Source organism: Megascapheus bottae, chromosome X, assembly GCF_031878675.1.
Source record: "Megascapheus bottae isolate mThoBot1 chromosome X, mThoBot2.hap1, whole genome shotgun sequence".
In the NCBI taxonomy this organism is placed as follows: Eukaryota; Metazoa; Chordata; class Mammalia; order Rodentia; family Geomyidae; genus Megascapheus; species Megascapheus bottae.
In genome coordinates, this window is record NC_143547.1 from 54,306,354 (window position 1) to 54,329,194 (window position 22,841).

The following is a 22,841-nucleotide window of genomic DNA, read 5'->3' on the forward strand; positions in this document are numbered from 1 at the left end:
TTATGACTTTCAGTGAGACAAGGCAGAATGGGAGAGAACCATGTCTTTAACATGAAATATCGAGATCTGTCTGTCTGTGGTTATGTAAAATATGGGATACTTTTAAGACATGCCATAGAGTTCCAAAGAGGTAATTTTGAGTTTGAAACTCAGAGACAAGCATTCAACTGGAGATGGCAATGGAGATGGCTTCCATTGCTATAGTATGTGTAGCCACAGGCACAGAAAACTAGGAAGTATTTCTCAAAGTCAGAATAACAAGGGAGTTTATTATAACACATTTCTGGGGCCCATGTCTGGAGTTTCTGATCCACTAGGTCTAGTGGATCCCTGATATTAGGGATGAGCATTGATCTCATCCCTAATGATGGTAATAGTATAGTGTTGATGAAGATGATGATAGTCCCAAGACTCTGATAACCATTGGCCTAGAAAGGGGCATAAGACTTAGAAGGATGGGAATGGAACAATAAAAATTAGGCATAATTGCAATGATAACAATAGCATAGTTATTTGATATTCCAAAATTCTCTAGTAGAGACATATAGGCACAAGTAGCATTCATTATTGTGTCCCTAAGGAATGAAACATGGTGCACTTCCTGAATTCATGCTTTTTGATAATTAATTATTTGAATATATGATGTTGACTCCAAGTATGATAATATATGAAAATATCTACAAACATATACATATTCCATAATTTAAAGTTTTCTTATTTCTCTCTTATTTCATAAGGAGAGATAAATGGAGATGAAACCAGTTATAGTACCCAATGTACATACGTGAAGATGAAATTAGGTAACTTGAGAAGAGATAGATGGAGCTGGGAAAGATGAGGGAAGAATGATGGAAGGGTTGACAATGATTAGTATTCATTATATACTCAGAGCCAGGATTACTGATACATTTAACTATATCCTACAAATTTTTAAATGTGTTGACTAACGTCATCAATGAACCTTTGAGTGTAACAGGCTCTTATGTTCATGTTTAATTAAAATTAAATTAAATTGCTCATAATTTCAAATGGAAAATTACTTACATTTGTATTCAACATGCCAGAGAAAGGGTTGTTTTTCCCTTACTGAGTTTATATAGCACATTCTCAATCTTAATTATGTTGAATTTAATACTGTTACTTTGCTACTGTGTATAATTTATGCCTCTGAGACTCAAGCACAGCAACATTTGTACCATCTTGTAAAAAACAAAAACAACAACAAAAAAACCCTCCTCCCTGACAAGCACTTAAGTAACAACTTTTTTATAAGAATAAAATAAAACTCTGGCTATTATAAAAAAGAGACTATATAAATATTCTCAGTGAAAGGCAGAGTGATTATTATAGTTAGGAATCCCCTGGAAGATACTGAAGAATATACTGATAAAGAAGCAATAAATATACTCCATTCTATCCAGAAGTAAAATAGGAAGGCTGTCTGGCATTTGAGAGAAAGATCTGACTTATATGTAGAGTATTATTTTCTATAGCAGACTAGATATGACTATGTTTACAGATTAAAAGAAATTGATGAGATCATAGAATATAGCATTAAGAAAAAAACTCTTGAAACCAAGTGAGGCATGAAAAGACAAGATCAAGGAGAGAACATAAAAGAGGAGTTTGGCTTTATAAAAGTAGTAAGATATGGCCGGGAGTTTGGCCTAGTGGTAGAGTGCTTGCCTAGCATGCACGAAGACCCAGGTTCAATTCCTTGGTACCACATACATAGAAAAAAAAAGCTGGAAGTGGTGCTGAGGCTCAAGTGGTAGAGTTGTAGCCTTGAGAAAGACCAAGGACAGTGCTCAGGCCCTGAGCTCAAGCCCAGGACTGGCAAAAAAAAACGTAGTAAGAGAACTAGGCACCTACAGCTCATGTTTGTAATTTTAGCTGGTCAAGAGGCAGATTCCTAAGTATCATAGTTCTGAGCCAGCCCGGACGTGAAAAATTTTTTACTATGTATGTGGTACTGAGGAATTGAACCCAGGTCTTCATGCCTGCTAGGCAAGCACTCTAACACTAGACCAAACTCTAAGCCCCCCCCATTCTAGATTTTTAAAATAAGGCATAGTTAAAATGAATCATTACATTGAATATGTTGATCAGAGAAATGGTCTTGACTAGTGTGTCTCTATTAAACAACTGCAAAACATTATCAATGTTCTTGAGCAAAAATGGTATTGCTCAGACAACAGAATTCTCATTCATGATCTGTAATCCAATAGCCAAAGTATGATAGATTCAATGAACTTAATACTTATGTTATTTATTCCATCAAAGTTATTTTATTAGCAAAAGAAATGAAAAAAATATTCTAAAAAGAATTTTTCTAAGAACTTATAACTTTGTTGCACTCTTTTCCAGTAATTTTATGTAACTTAGCCAGGTACTGATAGTTCATTTCTATAAAACAGCAAATCAGGAGGCTGAGATCTCAGCTTCATGGTTCATAGCCAGCCCAGGCTGGAAAGATCATGGTCAGTTAACCACTAAAAACACCAGAAGTGGAACTGAGGCCCAAATAATAGTGATATCTTTGAGCACAAAAGCTCAGGACAGCACTCAGTCCCTGAATTCATGGCCTAGAAATAGCACATACACACACACACACACACACACACACACACACACAAACACACACCTACACACAAATATCATGTATTGTTTAGTCAAAAACAAGTAACTACAGTCTTTTTTCTATTAAAAATGTATTACAAGTAATTTTATTGAATTATTCAGTGAAGTAAATATATGTAGAAAATGAGAATTGCCTAATTCAAAATTGTTTTCTATTTGAAAATGAAGGTGATGAAATAATTTGAAAATAATACTTGTTGAGTAAATTTACCCTAGGCTTAAAAGATGATGAGTCTGGGGCTGGGAGTTTGGCCTAATGGTAGAGTGCTTGCCTAGCATGCACGAAGACCCGGGTTCGATTCCTCGGTACCACATACATAGAGAAAAGCTGGAAGTGGTGCTGTGGCTCAAGTGGTGGAGCTCTAGCCTTGAGAATACACAATGACAGTGTCCAGGCCCTGAGTTCAAGGCCCAGGATTGGAAAAAAAATTAAAATATGATGGGTCTATTACATCCAAGTGAATACAAGTTATATGATCTAAGCTGAGATATAATACCCAATAGGCCAAAGCAGATAAATCATATTTGATTTTATGTTAATATTGAGTTACATGTAATATGGTAGTGTCTGGTACATGTTAACACAAACAAATATTGAAATCCCTATTAATATAATTTCAGGACAAAAGTCACTTGTGTTGCTTATAAAATTATAAATGAAAAAATATTTTAGAGTGGTGCATTTGCTTGAGAGGCTGACACAGTAGGATTTTGAGTTTGAGGCCAACTGGATTATATAGTAAATTTGAGGTAGTGTTGGGCGGCACAGCTAGATTCTAAGAAATTTTCAATATAATAGCTATTAAGTTGTTATCAATATAAAATATAAACTTCAAAAACCTGTAATGGTAACTACAAAGAAATTATCTATAGGACATATACAAAAAATTACAAGAGAATGAAATCATGTTGTTATAAAACAGCAGATAAATGAAAAAGAATTCAGGAAGAGAGCAAAAGATGAAGAAGAAGCATCCTTCTGTGTTAATGATTAAATTTAAATGGATTAAACACTATAATAAAAACTATGGCTGAATTAGTTTTTAAAAACATGTTCCAATTAGGTTGTCTATAAGAAACTCACTGTAAATTAAGGTTACTCATAAATTTATTAAGCAAACTTTAACATAGTTCACAGGAAAATAAGAAAACAATAATAGGAAATTTAAATACCCAAATTTTCCATATTCCATTAATAAGCAAACAGAAACCATTTTGGCCAGTAGAAAAATAAAGAATATTCCAGCAATACAAGTGAAAAAATATTTTTCTCAAATAATCATGGCATTTTGCCCCAAAGAGATATGTTAGGTCACAAAGCAAAGGTCAACATATTTTAAATACTGTAGCTATTTCTTTTTAAAGTACATTTCAACCCAGGCACTAGTGGCTCATACTGTAATCATAAGTACTCAGAGGCTGAGATGTAAAGGTTGTGGTTTTAAATCAACCTGAAAGTCAGTAAGAATTTATCTCCAATTAACCAGTAACATGCTGGGCTGAAGGAATAAGGAATAGCTCAAATGGCAGCTTGCCAGCTGTAAGAAACATGAGAGTTCAAGACCTTGAGTTCAAACCCTAGCAACAGCACTTGTGCACAAAAAAAGTTTTTTTGTTTGTTTTGTTTTGTTGCTGTCAATGGAATGAAAGTATAAATCAACTGTAAAAGTGAAAATGTAAAATTTATAAATATAAGGAGATTCAACACCACACTATCAAACAACCATTGATCAAAGAAGATACAAGGGGAATTATAAAATACCTTGAGACAAATGAAAATATTAAAACAAATAGGATGTAACAAAAACAATGTTAAGAGAGAAGTAAGCCACATTCTCAGCAGAGAGAAGTTTATTAACATGAACACAAATATGAGAAAGGAAAGGAAGAATGCAAATTAACAATTCAAGTTATACTTCAAGGAACTAAGTATAAAGAAGAAAAATTTCTAAGTGCCTATTGCCTTACAATTGTAATCATAGCTATTCAGGAAGCTGAGATCTGAGGATCGTGGTTCAAAGCTAACTAGGGAAGGAAGCAGGTGAAACTTTTATCTACAATTAACTATTGAAAAAAAAAACAAAAGTAGAGGTATATCTTAAGTGGTAGAGCACCAGCCTTGAGGAAAAGAAGCTCAGGATAGCACCCAAGCTCTGAGTTCAGTCCCCAGGACTGGTGTACACTCAAAAAGTATAGTAATGGGCCAGGCAAGCTAGTTCACACCTGTAATCCTCGCTGCTCAGGAGGCTGATATCTGAAGATCAAGGTTCAAAGCCAGCCCGGGCACAAAAGGACCTGAGTCTCTTATCTGCAATTAACCTCTAGAAAACTAGAAGTGAGGCTTGGCACAAGGGTAGGGCAGTAGCCTTGAGCTGAAGAGCTCAGAAACAACACCCAGAGTTAGGGTGGTTAGCCTTGAGGGACAGCAGACAGGCTGAGTTCAAACCCCATGACCCACAAAAAAAGAATAATAATGTTCTAGGTTTCCATTTATTTTTAATATACAAATTTCAAATTATCTGCATGTGCAGTATCCATGATAGTTTTAAGCCCTTTTTAAATTTTGTTTTATTACTAAATAGTTCCACGAAAAGTTCACAATTCCTTGAGTCAGGTTTTGAGTATAATGTATCTTGATCAATGTCACCCCTACCCTCATTTGCCCCCTTTATTCTATCTCCCATCCCTACCTACCAAAATGATGTGATGCACATATACATTACAGGATGTTTAAATCACATTAAGGTATCCATGTGTCCTACTTTATTATAAGTTGAGACTATGTAAAATCTATTTCTTTAGTAATTATGAAATATACTGCACATCTTTCGCAATTACAGTCCCCATGCTATGCAATAGATCTCCAGAATGAGTTCCTTTTGTCTGATGGAGACTTTGGAATTTTTAGCCAACCTCTCCCTTAGCATTTAAGGTGTTTAGTGGACTAGGGAGGGGTAAGACTGCCTAGGAAATGAGCCGCATACGACAGCAACCAAGTGAGCTACCAGAGATCAAAAGGGCTTAAGCCAAAGTTTGGAGAAAGGGGTCAAGGGCCTGGGAGTGTAGCCTAGTGGTAGAGTTATCACCTAGCATGCTCTTGGTTCGATTCCTTAGTATCACATACACAGAAAAGCCGGAAGTGATTCTATACCTCAAGTGGCAGAGTGCTAGTCTTGAGAGAGCCCAAGGATAGTGCCCAGGCCCTGAGTTCAAGCCCCAGGACTAACAAAAAGAAAAACGAAAAAGAAAAAATAGTGATCAAGAAGTTAGTAAGTACCGCTCAAAATTATTTTCTGAATTTTCATTTTTAATTAGTTATGTCTTGTTTTATGTATGCATACATAGCCATTCTCTAAATATAGCAAGAATTCCTTATATCTGGACTTTCTTGTGCTTTCTTTTCATCTAAATATATTCTCAAAACAAATATATGAGCTGTGAAGTAGAGTAACTACATATTATTTCCATTTTACAGGTTATTTCCAAAACAGGTTTATCAGAGGCTAGGCGTCCTAAGTCCTTACAATTACTAACAAACATAAGACAGTCATAGGGCTAGGATTTGTTTTTTTGTTGTTGGGTTTTGGTTTTTGTTTTTTGCTTGAGGGTTTTTTTTATATTCTGTGTAGGCAGTTGGGTACCAGTGGCTCCTACCTGTAATCCTAACTACTCAGGAGGATGAGATCTCAGGATCATGGCTTGAAGCTAGCCTAGGTAGCTTCAGTAGTCTATAAGACTATTGTCTCTAATCTCCAATAAGCTGGAAATGGAAGTGTAGCTCAACTTGTAGAAATAACATGCACACACACACACACACAGAGACACACACACACACACAAAAATCCAGATTTTAAGTTAGTAAGACCGTCAGACCCTTATCCCAATGAAGAAGCCCAATGTGATGGCATAAGTATGTGATCTTAGCTATACAAGAGGTGTGACTAGGATTGTACTTCAGGCAATACCAAGGAATAACTCAAAACTCTATCTGAAAAATAACTGGAGTACAAAGTGTTCCGGTTGTGGCTCAAGTAGAATAATCATTGCCTAGCATATGTAAGGACCTCTATTCAAACCTTCACATTATCTTAATAAGTAAATAGTAAAAAAACAAAGAGAACTTTATACTTTATACAAAAGAAGTAAAAAAAAGAGTATAACAGAACCATGTGAAATCGGATGAACTTAAAAAAAAACCCACAGTAATATGTGTAACTCATTCATTGAGAAGCACACAATGTACAAATTATGCAATGTATTTGAAATAGTCATTGTAATGCTAGAAGACTAGATATATAACTACATTTCCCCCCTTGTATTCTGTTATTTTTCCTTCCTAAGGTGGTTGAATACATAGACTATATCACTAGTTTTGCAGCAGGAAAACTGTGATCTGACATGTATAATGTCTTATCAAATATTAAGAACTCTTAATTATTAAGTTATTGCTTAATTTTGGGAAAATAACTGATATTATGGGCCAAACTATTATGATGGTACTTATTTGCACTTACATTTTCATACATAAAATTAATGCCTGCATTGGAAATCTTCAAGAATAAAATATATTTTACTTTACAATTGTGTTTAATATTGCAACTATCATTTCAAAAACTAATTGGTTGATTTAAGAAAAATAAAGTACATATACATAGTAGATGAACGACAGGTTTATTTTTTCATTTACTCCCTTCCCTGTTTTGTTCTGTCAGAAGTATCTGAAGTTTTGTAGTGGCTTTTAACTAGATACTGATTTTTCATGTGTCAGTCATAATATTTGAACTCAGGGAGTAGGTGATGTCCCTGAGCTTTTTTATTCAAGGCTGGTGCTGTAGCACTTGAGCCACAGCTCCACTGCCTGGTTTTACTAAGTTAACTGTGGTGAAGGGTCTCACAGACTTTCTAGTTCCGTCTGGTTTTCAATTGCGAATTTGAGATCTCAGCTTTCCAGTAGGTAGGATTGCAAGTGTTAGTGATCCGCTCCTGGCTAAACTTTTTTTTCCTTTTCTTTTTGGTATATTAAGGCTGGAACTCAGGACCTGGGCGCTGTCCCTTCTTTACTCCAGGCTACCCTGTAACAGTTGTGCCACGGAATCACTTTCAGGGTTGTTGTTGTTGTTGTTGTTGTTTGAGGGGGGGGAGTTGATGTTTCATTGGAGATAAAAGTCTCTCGGGGTTGCTTTCTCAGGCTGGCTTCAGGCCATGCTCTTCACATCAGCAGAGTAATTGAGATTGCAGGCAAGCAACAGGTTGCTTCTGTGAAACCAATGTTGTTGTTGTCGTCCGCCATGGGGTGTGAACTCTTTCCGCCCAATGCTAGAGCTCCAGCACTTTGAGCCACAGCGACACTCCTGGCTTTTTCTGAGTAGTTTTTGGACATGAGTCTCACAGAACTTCTGGTTTGGGCTGGCAGTGACCCGTGATCTTCGAATCTCAGTCTCTTGAATAGGCAAGATTACAGGTGAAAGCTAACAGCAACTGTCCCAAACCAAATTTTTGAAAGCTTTAAATTTTCATAAAGCTGTTTACCAAAATATTAATACTTTAAAAGTATTATCTTGGTATTCAATTTTCTTATTTGTACAAGAAAACATCTTTTTTAGGAAATACACACAGCGAATGGAAGGGGTGGATGGGAAATTACTGAGGTGATCTCATTGTGGTAATTGGGAAGAAGCAGTGAAGTATCGCGATATTTGGCTATTCAGCGTTCACACGTGTTTGCAATGCGTTCGCTAGCCCTGAACAACTTTACACGTCGCCCTCACAAAGCCTGCCAATGCGGCGCACTCTATCCTCGTACTACTGCACAGGACCAACAGTGGACTCGTGCTGCCCTCAAGAAACCTACACACTAACCCGCGCTAGTCCCCAGCAAACTTTACCACCATATTGACTCCCGTCTCCCCTTTGCAGTCTAGGGCAGACCTGACATACCCGCCCTCCGCGAAGTAAACCACGCCCAGCCCCACCCTCGCACCCTTGCTTCTCACTGACCCCACCCAACTCTCACGCAACTCCCCCACGTTGACGCCACAAACGCCCACGTTGACGCCACGCAGCCCCCCCCCACGTTGACGCCACAAATGCCCACGTTGACGCCACGCAACCCCTACGTTGACCCCACGCAATCCCCACATTGACCCCACGCAACACCCCGTTGACCGCACGCTAACCCCACGTCGACACCACGCTAACTCCACGCCTCCTTCCATTTTGTGGGACTCGTGGCTCAGGAGAGGAAGCACAGTCACTTCGTTCATGAGCGGCTGTGTGGGTTCTCTCACCTCGAGTGGATCAGACTGTGGCCTTTTGGCCAAACCCGTGACTGTTAGAGTGACTGGAGGGCAGGTGTCACTGTCGTGGGCCTGAAGCAGGAACTTGAGCTGATCCGGGCAGCAGGAACTGCTGTGGAAGCTTGACCGGCTTCCGGTAAGCGAAGATTTCAGGCCACCATCGGAGACTTGAGTCTTCAAAGGTGCTGTGGAACTAAGCCTTGAGCCTCATGTGACCTTTGGCCTCTCAGGTTCAGAGGCACACCTGACACCCTCTTTCCTTAACCTCTTCCGGACAATCCCCGTTCAAACCCAGCATCCTCTCAGCCCGGTCGGGTATTGAGAGTACTTCAGTCCGCGGCTGACGACTGCCTAGCTGGAGTTTGGAGACATGGCTGTGAGTCGCCTTCAGCGCGAGCTCCTAGAATTGTCTCAAGACCCCCCAGCCCACTGCTCCGCCGGCCCAGTGGAAGAAGATATATTCCATTGGCAAGCCACCATCATAGGGCCTGACGATAGCCCTTATCAGGGAGGAGTTTTCTTCCTCTCTATGGAGTTTCCGCACGATTACCCGTTTGAGCCACCCAAGGTTGCATTCATGACGGAAATTTACCATCCGAACATCAGCAGAACCGGAAGCATCTGTCTAGACATTCTGGGTTCCGAGTGGTCACCGGCGCTGACGGTATCCAAGGTACTGCTGTCCATCTGCTCCTTGCTTTGCGACCCCAACCCGGATGATCCTTTGGTTCCTGAAGTGGCAAAAACCTACCTGATGGACAGAACAGGCTATGAGACTATAGCTCGAGAGTGGACCCAGAAATATGCCATGTGATATCAGAATATAAGTCCATAAAGTTAACCATAATGTTAACAGTTCAGTTTTTTGGTTCTCATAAGAAAAAGTTTTTGGTTCAAAAATTTGTCATAAAAATAAAGTAACAGTTTAACCAGTTCCATGTTTTGATGAATGTTTAGTAATATATGGGGAATGGGGTATGTGCGGATATGAGAGGGAAGAAGATATGGGAGGGAAGGAGAGGAGGGGGCTTGTGGGGAGGAAAAGGAAATGGGGTAGCTGGTGAGGAGGAACAAAAGTAACTTTGGAGGGAATAGACCAATTGGAGGTGCAAGAAGCAGTGTAAGATGATTATCATCATAATAAATATTTCTATTTAAAATGGGAAAGCATGTGGCTGGGAGTTTACCATAGTGGTAAGAGTACTTGCCTAGGATGCATGAAGACCCGGGTTCGATTCCTTGGTACCACATACGTAGAAAAAGTAGGAAGTAATGCTATGGCTCAAGTGGTAGAGCCCTAACCTTGAGGAAAGCCCAAGGACAGTGCGCAGGCCCTGAGTTCAAGCCCTGGGACTGGCAAAAAGAAAAGATTGGAAAGCAGGGCTGGTTATGTGGCTTAGTGCTACAGTGCTTGCCTAGCATGCATGAAGTCTGGGTTTGATTTCTCAGTACCACATAAACCCCCAAACCCGGAAGTGGTGTAGCTGAAATGGTAGAGCACCAGTCTTGAGCACAGAGAGGCTTAGAAACAGAGCCCAGGTCCTGAAATGAATCCCCAGGATGGCCAAACAAAAAGATTAGAAAGCAAAAGAAGTTTCAGAGAGTGGAAACTTCATGATGAGCGTCTGCAGTTCTACCAACCACTAGGAAAACAAAAATGTCGGTTCTGAGGAGTTTTGAGTTTGAGCTCAAGACCTGGACTCTTTCCCCAATCTTTTTTACTTAAGGCTAGTGTTTTACCCCTCAGCCACACTCCTCTTCCACACTTGAACTTCTGGCTTCTTGCCAACTCTGCCTTTGAACCGTGATCTTTGGGTCACAGCTTCCTGAGTACCTAGAATTACAAATGTGAGCCACTGGAATCTGGCTGAGGAAAAAGCGTGTTGGGGTTTTTGTTTTGAGATAGTCTAAACGTCAGTATGCAGACCAGGCTGACTGAACTACAATACTGCTTTAGCCTCAGTACTGAGATTGTACACCTGTTCCCCATGCTCAACCACCCTGGAAAAATTTTCTAGAACTGAATATGGAAAACTAGTGCATTAAAAACCTAGTCAAGCATCCTTTTTATTCTGAAAAATAGTTTTCAAGAGACTTGGTTTTGTGTATATCTGTGTCTGTATCTGTGTGTAGATGCTGAGGCTTGAACTCACGACCTGGCCATGGTTCCTGATCTTTTGTTGAAAGCTACTGCTATAATGATTGCTCCACAGCTCCAATTCTGGCTGGACCTTACTGTCTGGGCTCATTTTGAATTGTAATCCTGAGGTATCAGCCTCCTGAGTATCTAGGATTATAGGGTAAACATATAGCCTCTATTTTGAGGTTCAGATTTAACTGGCCCCCAATTAAATGGATTAGAAGGTGCTATAAGTGACTTGTGTTTCAAACCTGTTCAACTCCCATCAGTTTGTCCATTGTGGCTCTCACCAGGGAATAGGAGCATCTCAGGATATATACATACTGATTCTAATTTCCATTTTTTTCCTCAAAACCATGTAAAGGTTGAGGTTTTAGCAGTTTGTAAACCAGAAAACACACTTTTGAAGGAAGATAGCAGAATAACAAGAATTCTTCTATTAGAGACAAATACCTTTATTAACCATAGTACCACAGGCAGAATAAGCTTCATTAATAACAGCCTTTGTCACCACAGTCCCAAAGGGGATGTGGTATAGACCAAGTGTATGCTACACGGAATAGGTTTCTGTCACAGCTGAGTTAACCAAGTCTTTGAAGAGACAGCAGCCGGCAAGCCTCTCTAACCTTTGTCCCTGAAGGAGAAATTCTTATTAACCTGGCTAGGAGACAAATGAACACTCTCTCAAGAGACCTCTGACTTCCAAGGCTGTTTGATACACAAATACATCACCAATAAAGCTGTTTTTAAAATAAAGTACATATTTTCTATAATACTGAAATTCTGCTAATCCCATTCGTACCTAACCACCAACATATTATACATTTATTATAAATTTTGGTTTACATTCTGGCAATGGAATGAGATTATTAAATATAAATCAGTAAGTACATCTGGAAGAAATTTTACATTATCTTAAACTTAAAACATTAAAAATTAATAAAATAATAAATATTAATACTCCAAGACAAATGTTGCCACGAGGTATATAGAAATAGCATGAAGAATTTTACTGTGGCACTTTTAACTGCTTGTATCCAGTTTTACAATAAAAATTGATTGTGTGAAAACATGTATGGAAAAACTGGATTCCCCCATTAAATGTACACTCAAGGATTACAAATCAGTATAATAAACAGATTATTACCATCATTACATTTAAAACATTTAATAAAATAGTCATCTAGTATTAGTGTAAGTATAGTAATTTTTAAAGCTTTAGTTTTCTAAAACTACACAATATTACAAGAAAGAAAACAATAGTAATTGCTCAGCAGGGAAAATACATGCTCAGTTTCCTATCGTTTGCCTTTCATTTAAAACAATTCATTTGCATACTGATAATGTTGACATTACATTTTCAGTGTGAGATGGTCTCTGAACTGAGAGCACAAGAAAAGGAAAGTCTAGGGCTGAGAGCATGGCCTAGTAGTAAAGTATTTGCCTAACATGGGTTTGATTCCTCAGTACCACATACACAGAAAAGACCGGAAATGGTGCTGTGGCTCAAGTGGCAGAGCAGTAGCCTTGAGCAAATATGTCCAAGGGCAGTGCCCAGGCTCTGAGTTCAATCCCTGAAACTGGCAAAAAAAATCTGGAAATGCCTACTTAAATATACTGTGCTATAAATTACAACTGATTTCCTATTGGATTTTAAAAACATTTTAGCTTCTAATTGAAATTTTTCTTCCTTTGAAACTTGCTTTGAGAAATGTAAGCTTAAATTTTTGTATCTCACCTCTAATATACGCTTTGAAGGGTGATTATAGTTTTGTTGGGAAAATACACATTGTAGACTTTTTTTTAAAAAAAATCTAGATTTAAACAGCCAGTAAATATATGATGAGTCTTGTCTTTATAGGAACCACCAATCATTAATATTACAGCTTGAAAGTTTGGGTATATACAAAAATAATTGATATTTGCTAATATTTAGCTTTGCAATATTTTTATGTGTAAAGCTAATAAAAGATACAATCATCAATAATGTAGCTTTCCTTCATTTCATGACTAAAGCTTATATGATTTTATGCTGATCTCATCATGCTCATTATTTTAATTCTAGTTATTAATGTATTATTACGTTAAATATTTCTCCTAAAGCAAGTGATTATCTATGAAACTCTTTGGCATAAAATGTATCAACGCTTTATCCTTTTGAATTTTAATATGTCTCTAATGAGACCAAAAAGTCCTATGTCATAATGATAAAGGTTACGGATTCTGGAGTTATCCATCTGGATTATTAGTGCTTAAACAGAAATATATTAGTTGTTCTCTCTGAACCTCAGTTCCTCAATTGTTAAAAAGGAATATTAATAGTTCATATGTCATGATTTATGTATGAGAGGAGAAAGTGTCTTGAATATCACAATAACTCAATATTGATTGTTATTAAAGGCTGCCTTTTCTTTTTCTTTGTATTTTTGCAGCTGGGTTGGCCAGATGTTACAATTGGCATATGGTTCTTCCTTTGGAGATGCAGCTGCTAATGCAGGTAAGGACTACAACGTCCCATCAGTTAAAAACTTACAACTACTTAAAGATAATAAAAATAAACAATTTAAAAATTAATGAAATTTTAAAAATTAATAGTACACTTAAGAAATAGAAAATAACTTTTTCAAATATGTAGCATTTACTGAATAGCATTCAAAATTTTAATTTCTAAAACTGGGCTTATTAGAAAAAATGGGCTAAATTCTGTGTGATGTTTTAGAGAGATCACTGAATTCTTAAATTAGAAAACATTTTATGCTTACTTTGTTTCTTATGTCTTTCACCACATAAGTAAAAATATAAACAGTTTTCTGGTCCTTGTAACAGAGATTCCACAATCATAAATGTCACGAGTCATTTCTCTCTACGCCTTTATAAAATTTTGCATACAAATACTTTACTTTTCTATGTGAATAATTTCCAGAGGGAAAAAATAAAGATAGGTTAACCTAATTCATATAACTCCTCAAATTACAGAAAACCCTTAAAACCAATAAATACCACTTCATCACTCTTACAGAAGAATCTGTTGTAAAGTGATTGAATGATCAAAGAAATGCTGATATATGTTCATTAATTTTCTAGCAATTTAAATATTCTTTCATGTAATCTAGAAAGTAAAGGAAAAAAGGTTTATGCAGAACTATCAAATGCATTTTAATTTACGTATTCATTGAAAACAAGTATAAATGAATCATAGATTCTAATATTTATAGATAAAAGGTCACACTACAGTTTTATTTCAGAATTAGAATTTTTCATGTTTAGAACAAAATTACAAGATGTGAATAAATAAATTAACCATATTTCTTTAAAAGGAATTACTTTTCAGGGGTGTCTCATGCTTTTAATCCTAACTAGTCAGGAGGCTTAGATTTGAAGGTCAAGGTTTGGAGCCAAATTAGGCATGACATTCTTATCTCCTAATAATGTAAGAAAAAAAGAAAGAAAAAAGTAAGAAAGGAAGGAAGGAGAGGGAGGGAGGGATGGAGGGAAGAAAGGGAGAAAGGAAGGAAAAAAATAAGGATTTGGAAGGGGCTACCAGCAGCTCATGACCTACTCAGGAGTCTGAGGTTTGAGACCAGCCCTAGTAGAAAAGGAGACTCTTATTTTGAATTAACAGCCGAAAGCCTTAGATGGAACTATGACTCAAATGGTAGAACAATAGTCTCTAGTGAAAAACAAAGAGACAGCACATAGGATCTGAGTTGAAGCCCTAGTATCAGCATAAAAAATGAGCTATTTCAATGATGACGAATGAAAAAAGCATACCTCCACTCATCACTGTTTCTCTAGTTGCCTTTATTTCCCTTATCTCAAAATCAGTGCTTGGATAGATCAGAAAGCAATATCTGAAGAAGGAGTACTAGAAGGGATGAATATAATGAAAGTATATCACATGCGTGTGTAGAATCATCATCATGAAATGTCTGTATAATTAATTTAATACTAAAGAGAAGAAAATTAAATAAATTTTAAATATGACTGATAAACTCTCAGATGTATCACTAGAATTTTTTGTATAACTACAATTTTCAGACTACTTATTACACTGGCCACTGCAGGTAGACTCTATACTAGAAGGAAAGGAATAAAAAATATTTTTTTATCTGTCATCTTTTTTCTGTTCAAACTATAGCACACATTTAAGGCTGTCAATGTTTGCCAACATTTGAATTCACGGTTCAAACACAGAGCCCTATCTTTTCTTACAGAATACAGGCGCATAGGTGCTATGATATATGCAAACTGCGTTTTGTCTCTGAAGAGAGATTTCCCTGTGCTTTGGTGCAACAACTGCCAGGAAGCAACTACTGTAAGTACTATCAGCATTTCAACATTGATCAGCAACAGCCAAACATACAAAAGTCAAATTTCACATTACCTGCTCAGGAAGTGTCACTGTAGCTTAAGTGATAGAGGCTACAGCCTTAAGTAAAAAAGCCCGCTGAGAGTGAAAGCTCCTGAGTTCAAGCCTAATTTCCAGCATACACACACACACACACACACACACACACACACACACACACACACACGCATACATTGCACACACATCTCTTTAGGAATTTTTAAAGTGCATTTATGTCACAATTTGATTTCTATATAATGTACCTTTAATGTGAAAATAAATACCCCTTCTAGAAAATGTAATAGTAGGATTCAAAAAAAAAATAGCGAAAGAAGGGAGATAATAGTCATCTCTTCATCTTGCTGCACTAAATGATCAATACTAGTGTAATAGGTGGGAATGTAAGACATGCACATTTTCCTCTTGGAACGCTGACAAAATGATAATAACATAAGATAGGGTAAAGAATTATAATTTCAAGAAATAAATTATTCATATACTTAATTCTAAATTTGAAATTATTTCAGAAATCTATTTACAACTTCAGAATATCTTAATTTATTTCCTTCATATTTTCAGAAAAATGCATTGTAAAATTAAAAACAACCACTAAGTATTGCTATCATTTAATTCTAAAAACTATTATTTTTCAAGTTAATATTTTGTATTTCATGCTGTATTAAAGATGAGTTTAGTGTCTCTCAAAATCTTCTTCCAACATTTTTTTTGCCTTTGTCTGGTAAATGTTTTAGGAGGGAAATTTGTCTATTCAGAAGCTTTACAGTTTAATTTTGAGGAGTTGACAATGTAAGATCTTTGTCATTTAATTAGCATAGACTTTCCCCCAGAATATTTTCACAAAGTGACCCTAAAACAATGTAAGTATTCTCTTAAAATTGCTATGTATTAAAGTGCTCTAGGGAAAAACTAAATGAAACATAATTCTAGATTTCCAGGAATAAAAATTGGTACGGCAACTTTGAGAAATTTTCTAGCTAAATCAGAGTCACTCTGAGGTACATACCTGGAGAGGATGTACACATTCTGTCCAAACACTTTGAAATAAATGTTCAAAGTATCATTTCTTTTCTTTTCTTTTTTCTTTATTTTTCTCTTTCTTTCTCTCTTTCTCTCTTTATTTCTCTCTTTCTTTCTCTCTTTCTTCCTTCCTTTCTTTTTTTGTGGGTCTTGGGTCTGGAATTATGGGCCTGGGCGCTGTCCCAGAGCTCTTCAGCTCAAGGCTACTGCCCTACACCTGAGCCACAGCCCCTCTTCCCATTTTCTAGTGATTAATTGGAGTTAGAAGTCTCACGTTCTTTATTGCCCGGGTTGGCCTTGAACCGCAATCCTCAGATCTCAACATCATGAGTAGCTAGGATTACAGGTGTGAGCCACCGCACCTATCTCAAAGTATCATTATTTCTAGTAGCAAAAAGATGGTAAAATCCTAAATCTATATCCACTAATGACTGGATAAACAAAATGTGACATATTCATATACAGAAACATTATTTGACTGTAAATGTAATTTAAGCATCAATACATGAAATAAAATGGATGAACCTTGAAAATATTATGCTATGCCAGACACAAAAAGACACAGACTGTGTGATTCTACTTATATGAAAACCCCAAGAAGAGGCAAAGTATTGAGGCAAATAGTAGTTAAGTAGTAGGTCTGGAAGTCAATTAACTATAATTCTTTTGAAATTAATATCTGAATCATCTCCAACTTTTTTCATTTTTATTAATGGCTTCCAAAGCCTCTGGTTTTCACCATGATTGAAAGTTATTGGTTTTCACAAAGTGTATTTTTCATATATTTTTTCATTGAGTAAATGATCTTAAATTGCTACAAGCATTGGGTTAATTTCTAGAGCCTTTAAAAAAGTTGATTGTGCCATTCTGCCAGTTTCTCATTGTTTTTATAAAGGAGAATGTTCAAAGATCCTTATTCTCCCATTTTTTGCTGATGCTTTAGGATTACTTTTATGGATGAGGAAACTCTTCCAAAATTAGCTGATGGTGATAATGGTGGTGTTTGTAAGGCAATGAGAATCTATCTATCTATCTATCTATCTATCTATCTATCTATATGTTTGTGTATTTATACATACGTATATATACATATATAGCAACATTGGATTGCATAGCACCAAAGAATGATTAGTATATATAAATTTTGTTATAAATATTATTCTTTATATATCATTATATGTACTAAGCATGTCAGTAGATGACTATTATTTAAAATAGTTTATTATACTCACACATTTTAAAGGAGGAGATATGACATGACATGGGGTAGCACCAAAGTCACAGAAATGAAAAAAATGAGCTACTTTGAATGATTTCAGTGAGATCTAACAAGTGCATAATTGCTCCCCATAGTTACCTGGTCTGTGGCCTTGGTGCCCTTTGAACAGGCAAATAGAGGCCAGAGTGTGAAGTAGCTAAATGCATGATATATAGGTTAGCTGGGTTTCATTTGAAAGATGGGCTTCTAGGCAAGTTATTCTTTGCAGAAACTGGCTGTCCCTAAGAGGGGCAATCTCTCTGAGATCAACAAAAACCTAAATGTTAAAGCAATAGAAAATGCGTGACATGGTTAATATGATTATTTGTGTATAAACATCTATGGATGAAATTTCTCAGAGACTTTTTTTCTGTTTTTGTCAGTTGTGGGGCTTGAATTCAGGGCTTGGGGGCTGTACCTAAGTTTTTTTCCCCCTCAAGGCTAATATTCTACTACTTTTGAGCACTACATCACTTCTAGTTTTCTGGTGGCTAACTGGAGATAAGAGTCTCACAGTCTTAATTGCTCCCACTGGCTTTAGATCACAATTCTCAGATCTCAGTCTCCTGAGTTGCTAGAATTACAAGAATGATAATCAGCAACTAGCTCTCAGAACCTTTAATGAACTCCTATACGTTATGAATACATTATGAAGCTCCAAGGGAGAAGTATATATAATTTTGCCATGGAATTTGCCATGTAGAGTCATTTTTGTTGGGGAAGGGGAACAGATGTGAATCCTTAGATGAGGTTATATGATTTTCACACTACAAAATAGATTTCTTATATTTCTTAATTAATTTGGAGTATGTCTATACAGTGCAATTCTTTCCTTGGACATATTGTTCTCTAGTGCAGTTCTTATGAGCTATAGGATTAAAAGGTGTCAAAAGGAGAAGGCTATTAAATGTGTCGATAAAATGCAATGAACTGTTTCTTTGAACTTGAATATTCTTTCAGATTGTTTCAGTGAATCCAAACTTCGAATACAGACGTGCTCAAAATATTACTGATGAGTTCATTTATTTCCGTCCTATTGATGAGGAAATTCGGGAAAAACTCAGAAGACAAAAACAACAGAAAGCAACAATGGCCTCCTACCACCAACATGCCCATCAATACACTCGAGAAGGTATCCATCAGAGGGACCTGGGGAATATGAGTCAGGTGGTGATGGTTACCACCCCCCCACTAACAAAAGAGTTAGAGAGCGTTGCCCTTATAAGACCAAAAACATCAGGGCTTCTTCGCCTAGAGAAAATGCCAGTTAATTCTTCAGGGGTCCCAGAATCTCAACGCTTAGACGTTACAGGAATTGCCAGTCCAGAGGAAAGGGGGAAAGGCACCGCAATACTTGTTGCTGGTGTGCCTGGAAAGGAGATAGATGATACAGAAATTCCAACTTTGAAATTCACTGGGCTTATACACCTGGAGGCTTTAATAAATAAATGTTCACCATCCTCAGAATACAGTCGCCCAAGAAGCCCACGAAATCTATGGCTGGAATCTCCAGAAAATGCAGAGTCCCCAGGAAGTGATGATTTGGAAGTAGCAAGAAGCATGATTCCTCTTAGAGAAAGATCCATCTTTCGCCGTTCCTGGGCAGAACTCTTAGACGCACCACTGAACAGTGAAGGGCTCCATGTTCTCGAAACTAGTCCCACTGAAGAAGAAAGAGATAATGGCTACTTCCAACTATCACCATATGCCAATCAAGCAACCTCCCCACCCACAGATAGCCATCTCCAGTCTTTGCAAGGGCCTTTCCCATTGCTGCCCCAGCGTCCTAAACTCCAGAGGCAGCGCAGTAATAGCCTGCCCTCATACAAAATTGGCAGGAGCCAAAATGCAAATGCATCTGAGTTAAAATCAAATCCTAACGACACACGCTTCTTCCAAAGTGATGATAATTTGCTTGCAGCAGGTAAGTACTTGTACTTGTTATAACTCCTTTTGTAAATTATGTATATCCATACAAATAGACTCATTAGTAAATGATTATCAAGCAATTGGGAATCCATTTCTTTTCATCCCATAAAGCATCAACATTTTCTAGGGGAATTGTCATAGTCTGACTATAAGCTGGATAAGTTCATTCATAAAATAATTGCCCTCTAATACACCCATTTCCCAGTAACTAAAAATTAAGGGTTTAGGCTAGAAATTTAATGGTGTAATAGATATGATCCTACTAGATTACAAGAAATTTTCCCAATTTGTTCCTATTAATTAACCTTGTGGCTAAAAAGTATAAATTAATAAATGTATCACTAATACTATATGCTATACCTGCTTAAAGATAATATTAATGGAAGAACTTAAATATTTATATATTTAGTATGTATTTTTAAATATATTTTATAATGTATTCTAAAATCCTACATTGCAATTTATTACTAACTGAAGAGTAACATTTTTCTTTCATCACTACAGCTATCTAAATATATGCAAACATGCTGTTAGGAACAGATAAACTATTACTTCTGAAGTCGGAAAGAAATTTTCCCTTTTAACTTAAAATAGAAGTCCTTAACTTTATAAAAAATGTATCAGTTGGAAATATATCAGCTAACAGTATGATTCAAGTGGTAGAATGCCTGTCTACTAAGTGCAAGGTCCTGAGTTGAAACCCCCAGGATATTCTATTGAAGTAATGAATAGAAGACTGTTTTTAGAGAAAAATCCAAAATCTAACCCAAAACATGTTCTGGAAATCATGATTTTTGACCAACTATAATATTCCTTTTTCTACACATATTTAGAATTCTATGAAATCATCATTTATCAGACTAAAAATTAAGCAGAACCCAAAGTCAGCTAAACACCCTCTTGAAATTGACTCAGCCTCCGTCTAGCATTGAATATTCTTAAGAATTTTCAAAATCCTGGTAATACCCATTTTTTCATTAAACTCTTTGATTTGTTTTTCCTATCAAATTCTTGATGGCACTAATTACTCATATTTTAAAATGAATGAAACTGTTGATAAAATACCTTTGTTCTTAAAAGTCCTTAAGCCACTGACTATAATTTCTCTTTAGCTAACATCTATATCCTCCTCCAACCATAGTGGTATTCACGTTCGTTTTTTCACTTCTGTTTTGACTCTATGCCCCAAATTCTGGCTATTGTGAGAAATTTTGACATTTTTTCTGCATTTTTCAAACTCAAATATGAAGATAATTTTCTAATGAAAAAGTTCCATACGATGGTTGCATTGCCATATTATATATCGTTCCTGTTTATTCATCATTTCTTGTCAAAATTGAGATCTGTTTTCAATTATTTAAAACTGACTTCTGTTTTTGCCATTTAGAAAACGTTAAAAAGGGAGACAACATTCAGAAAGCTTGGCAAAAGCCCACTTTGTCAACTTTTGGAGAGCAAGCTGCTATCAATCCAAGCTTTAAGAATTTTGCAAAGCTGCGTGCCACTGGACTTCCTAATGCTCCTGCTGGACTTGCCAAGGACAATGTTGGAATTCCCAAGAATACTGCCAGTAATGTCTCTATGGTTTGTGTTGGAATTCCCAGGCCCAATCCTGAAATTCTCTACAATAATGCTAGAGTCCCCATGGGTAATCTTCAAATTCCTAGAGGCAGTGGTGGAATTCATACAGGCAGTGCTTTCAGAGGTCCTGTGGATAACGTTCAAACTCCCAGGCATAATGTTAGAGCTTCTGCACAGAATGTATCCTCTGCACTTTCTGAGCTCTCAAAGATTGGTGAACACCAATTATAAAAATTGATGTCCTACAAAAGTCCAGACAGTCAAAGAACCTTATCAAAAAACATTGAATATCATAACTAAATCTGACAAGCTACCCAAAATACTAAATGTGACAATACAGGAAATGAATATAATTACAGTTATTGTGATAGTCTTTATCATAATGTTTGGAGCTAAACTAGAGTTCACTTACTAGTTTATTCTGTGTATCAACTATACTTAGTTATGGGATGATCTGCTGGGAATGGGTTGTATACAAATAATATGCTAACTTCTTTGAGTTTTGATGTCTATGTGGCAATATGGTATTTTTTGATCTAACACTAACCAAGATACCAACAAACCAACCAAGAATATTGTACATCTAAAAAGTTCAGTAACTTTTGGTCTTATTGGACATTTTGCTGAACAAATGGAAGTTATCGCATAGGTATTAACATTTATCTGGATGGTTACAGCTTAATGTCCAAAATATCTGTTAACTAAAATCTAAGGAATCAAGTGATTTGAAAGTTATCAAATACAGAGATTCTCCAAAATATCTAGAGAGGACCACTATAAAAAGATCACTAACAAGAATATTTGACTATCCATTCATGTTTTTGTGACACGTACCGGGCAAAATTGTAAATATTTGCTGGAAGCCTTAAAATACAAGGAGACAACTAACTGTAGAACTGTAAATAGCATTTGTGCTTGTGATGTAAATAATAGTAGTAAGATGACACTAACAGCACCACAGGATGCCTAAAGTATTGCATGCTAAAAATACTTTGTTTTGAACATTAATTTTGTTTATTCCTCCCAACACTAAATTAGTTTGGCATGAAAAGATGCAGGAGAGAAAGGAAAAATTATTGAAATATTTTACTCAATTTCTGGGTAAGATGCCTTTTTTCCGAGAGAAGAAGATGGCTTTTCATTGGCCCAGTTGATCAGCACATTATTAAACTTACATAAGCATAGTTTTCTGTAAAATGTAGTTTTCAAGAACAATTAGCTCACAAACCCTTTAAGATAGATCAAGTATAACTGGAAGGTAATGAGATTAACTCATCAATTATATGAGGAAATGGTCTCATTGCCTTATATTCATACATAAAATTTGTGCTGAGTTTTAGGGCATATGGGCCAAAATTCAATTTGTACATTTAAATTTTCCACTTTCCTGTATAATGGTAGCTGTTGTTTTTACAAAACCAAGGGCAAATCAAATAATAGGTTACCACATAGCCCTTTATTATGTGCCTTAACACATAGTACAAGGGGTGGTAATCTGTGGTCTAAGGGCGACTCTTGCCCATTTGTAGGGTCCATTTGGCCTTTGAGGAAGGAGGTAATGAGGCTGGCTAGCCTCCCTCTTCACTCTCCCTGTTTCAGCATATGCTTACT

The 22,841-nt window shown here is 36.5% G+C and overlaps 1 protein-coding gene and 1 pseudogene across 1 annotated transcript in view; both read left to right on the plus strand.

The window, feature by feature from the left end:
• The window catches only part of LOC150041105 (uncharacterized), a 324,318-nt gene extending 302,576 nt beyond the window's left edge, over positions 1-21,742 (plus strand). The window contains exons 25-28 of the mRNA XM_090327132.1: positions 13,509-13,573; positions 15,291-15,391; positions 18,681-19,644; positions 21,037-21,742. Of these exons, the coding sequence (XP_090183258.1) occupies positions 13,509-13,573; positions 15,291-15,391; positions 18,681-19,644; positions 21,037-21,461 (1,555 nt within the window). The 3' untranslated portion in view covers positions 21,462-21,742. The remainder of the gene's footprint in view (positions 1-13,508; positions 13,574-15,290; positions 15,392-18,680; positions 19,645-21,036) is intronic.
• LOC150041107 (ubiquitin-conjugating enzyme E2 D4 pseudogene) lies at positions 8,880-9,848 on the plus strand (annotated as a pseudogene).
• Positions 21,743-22,841: the final 1,099 nt, after the last annotated feature.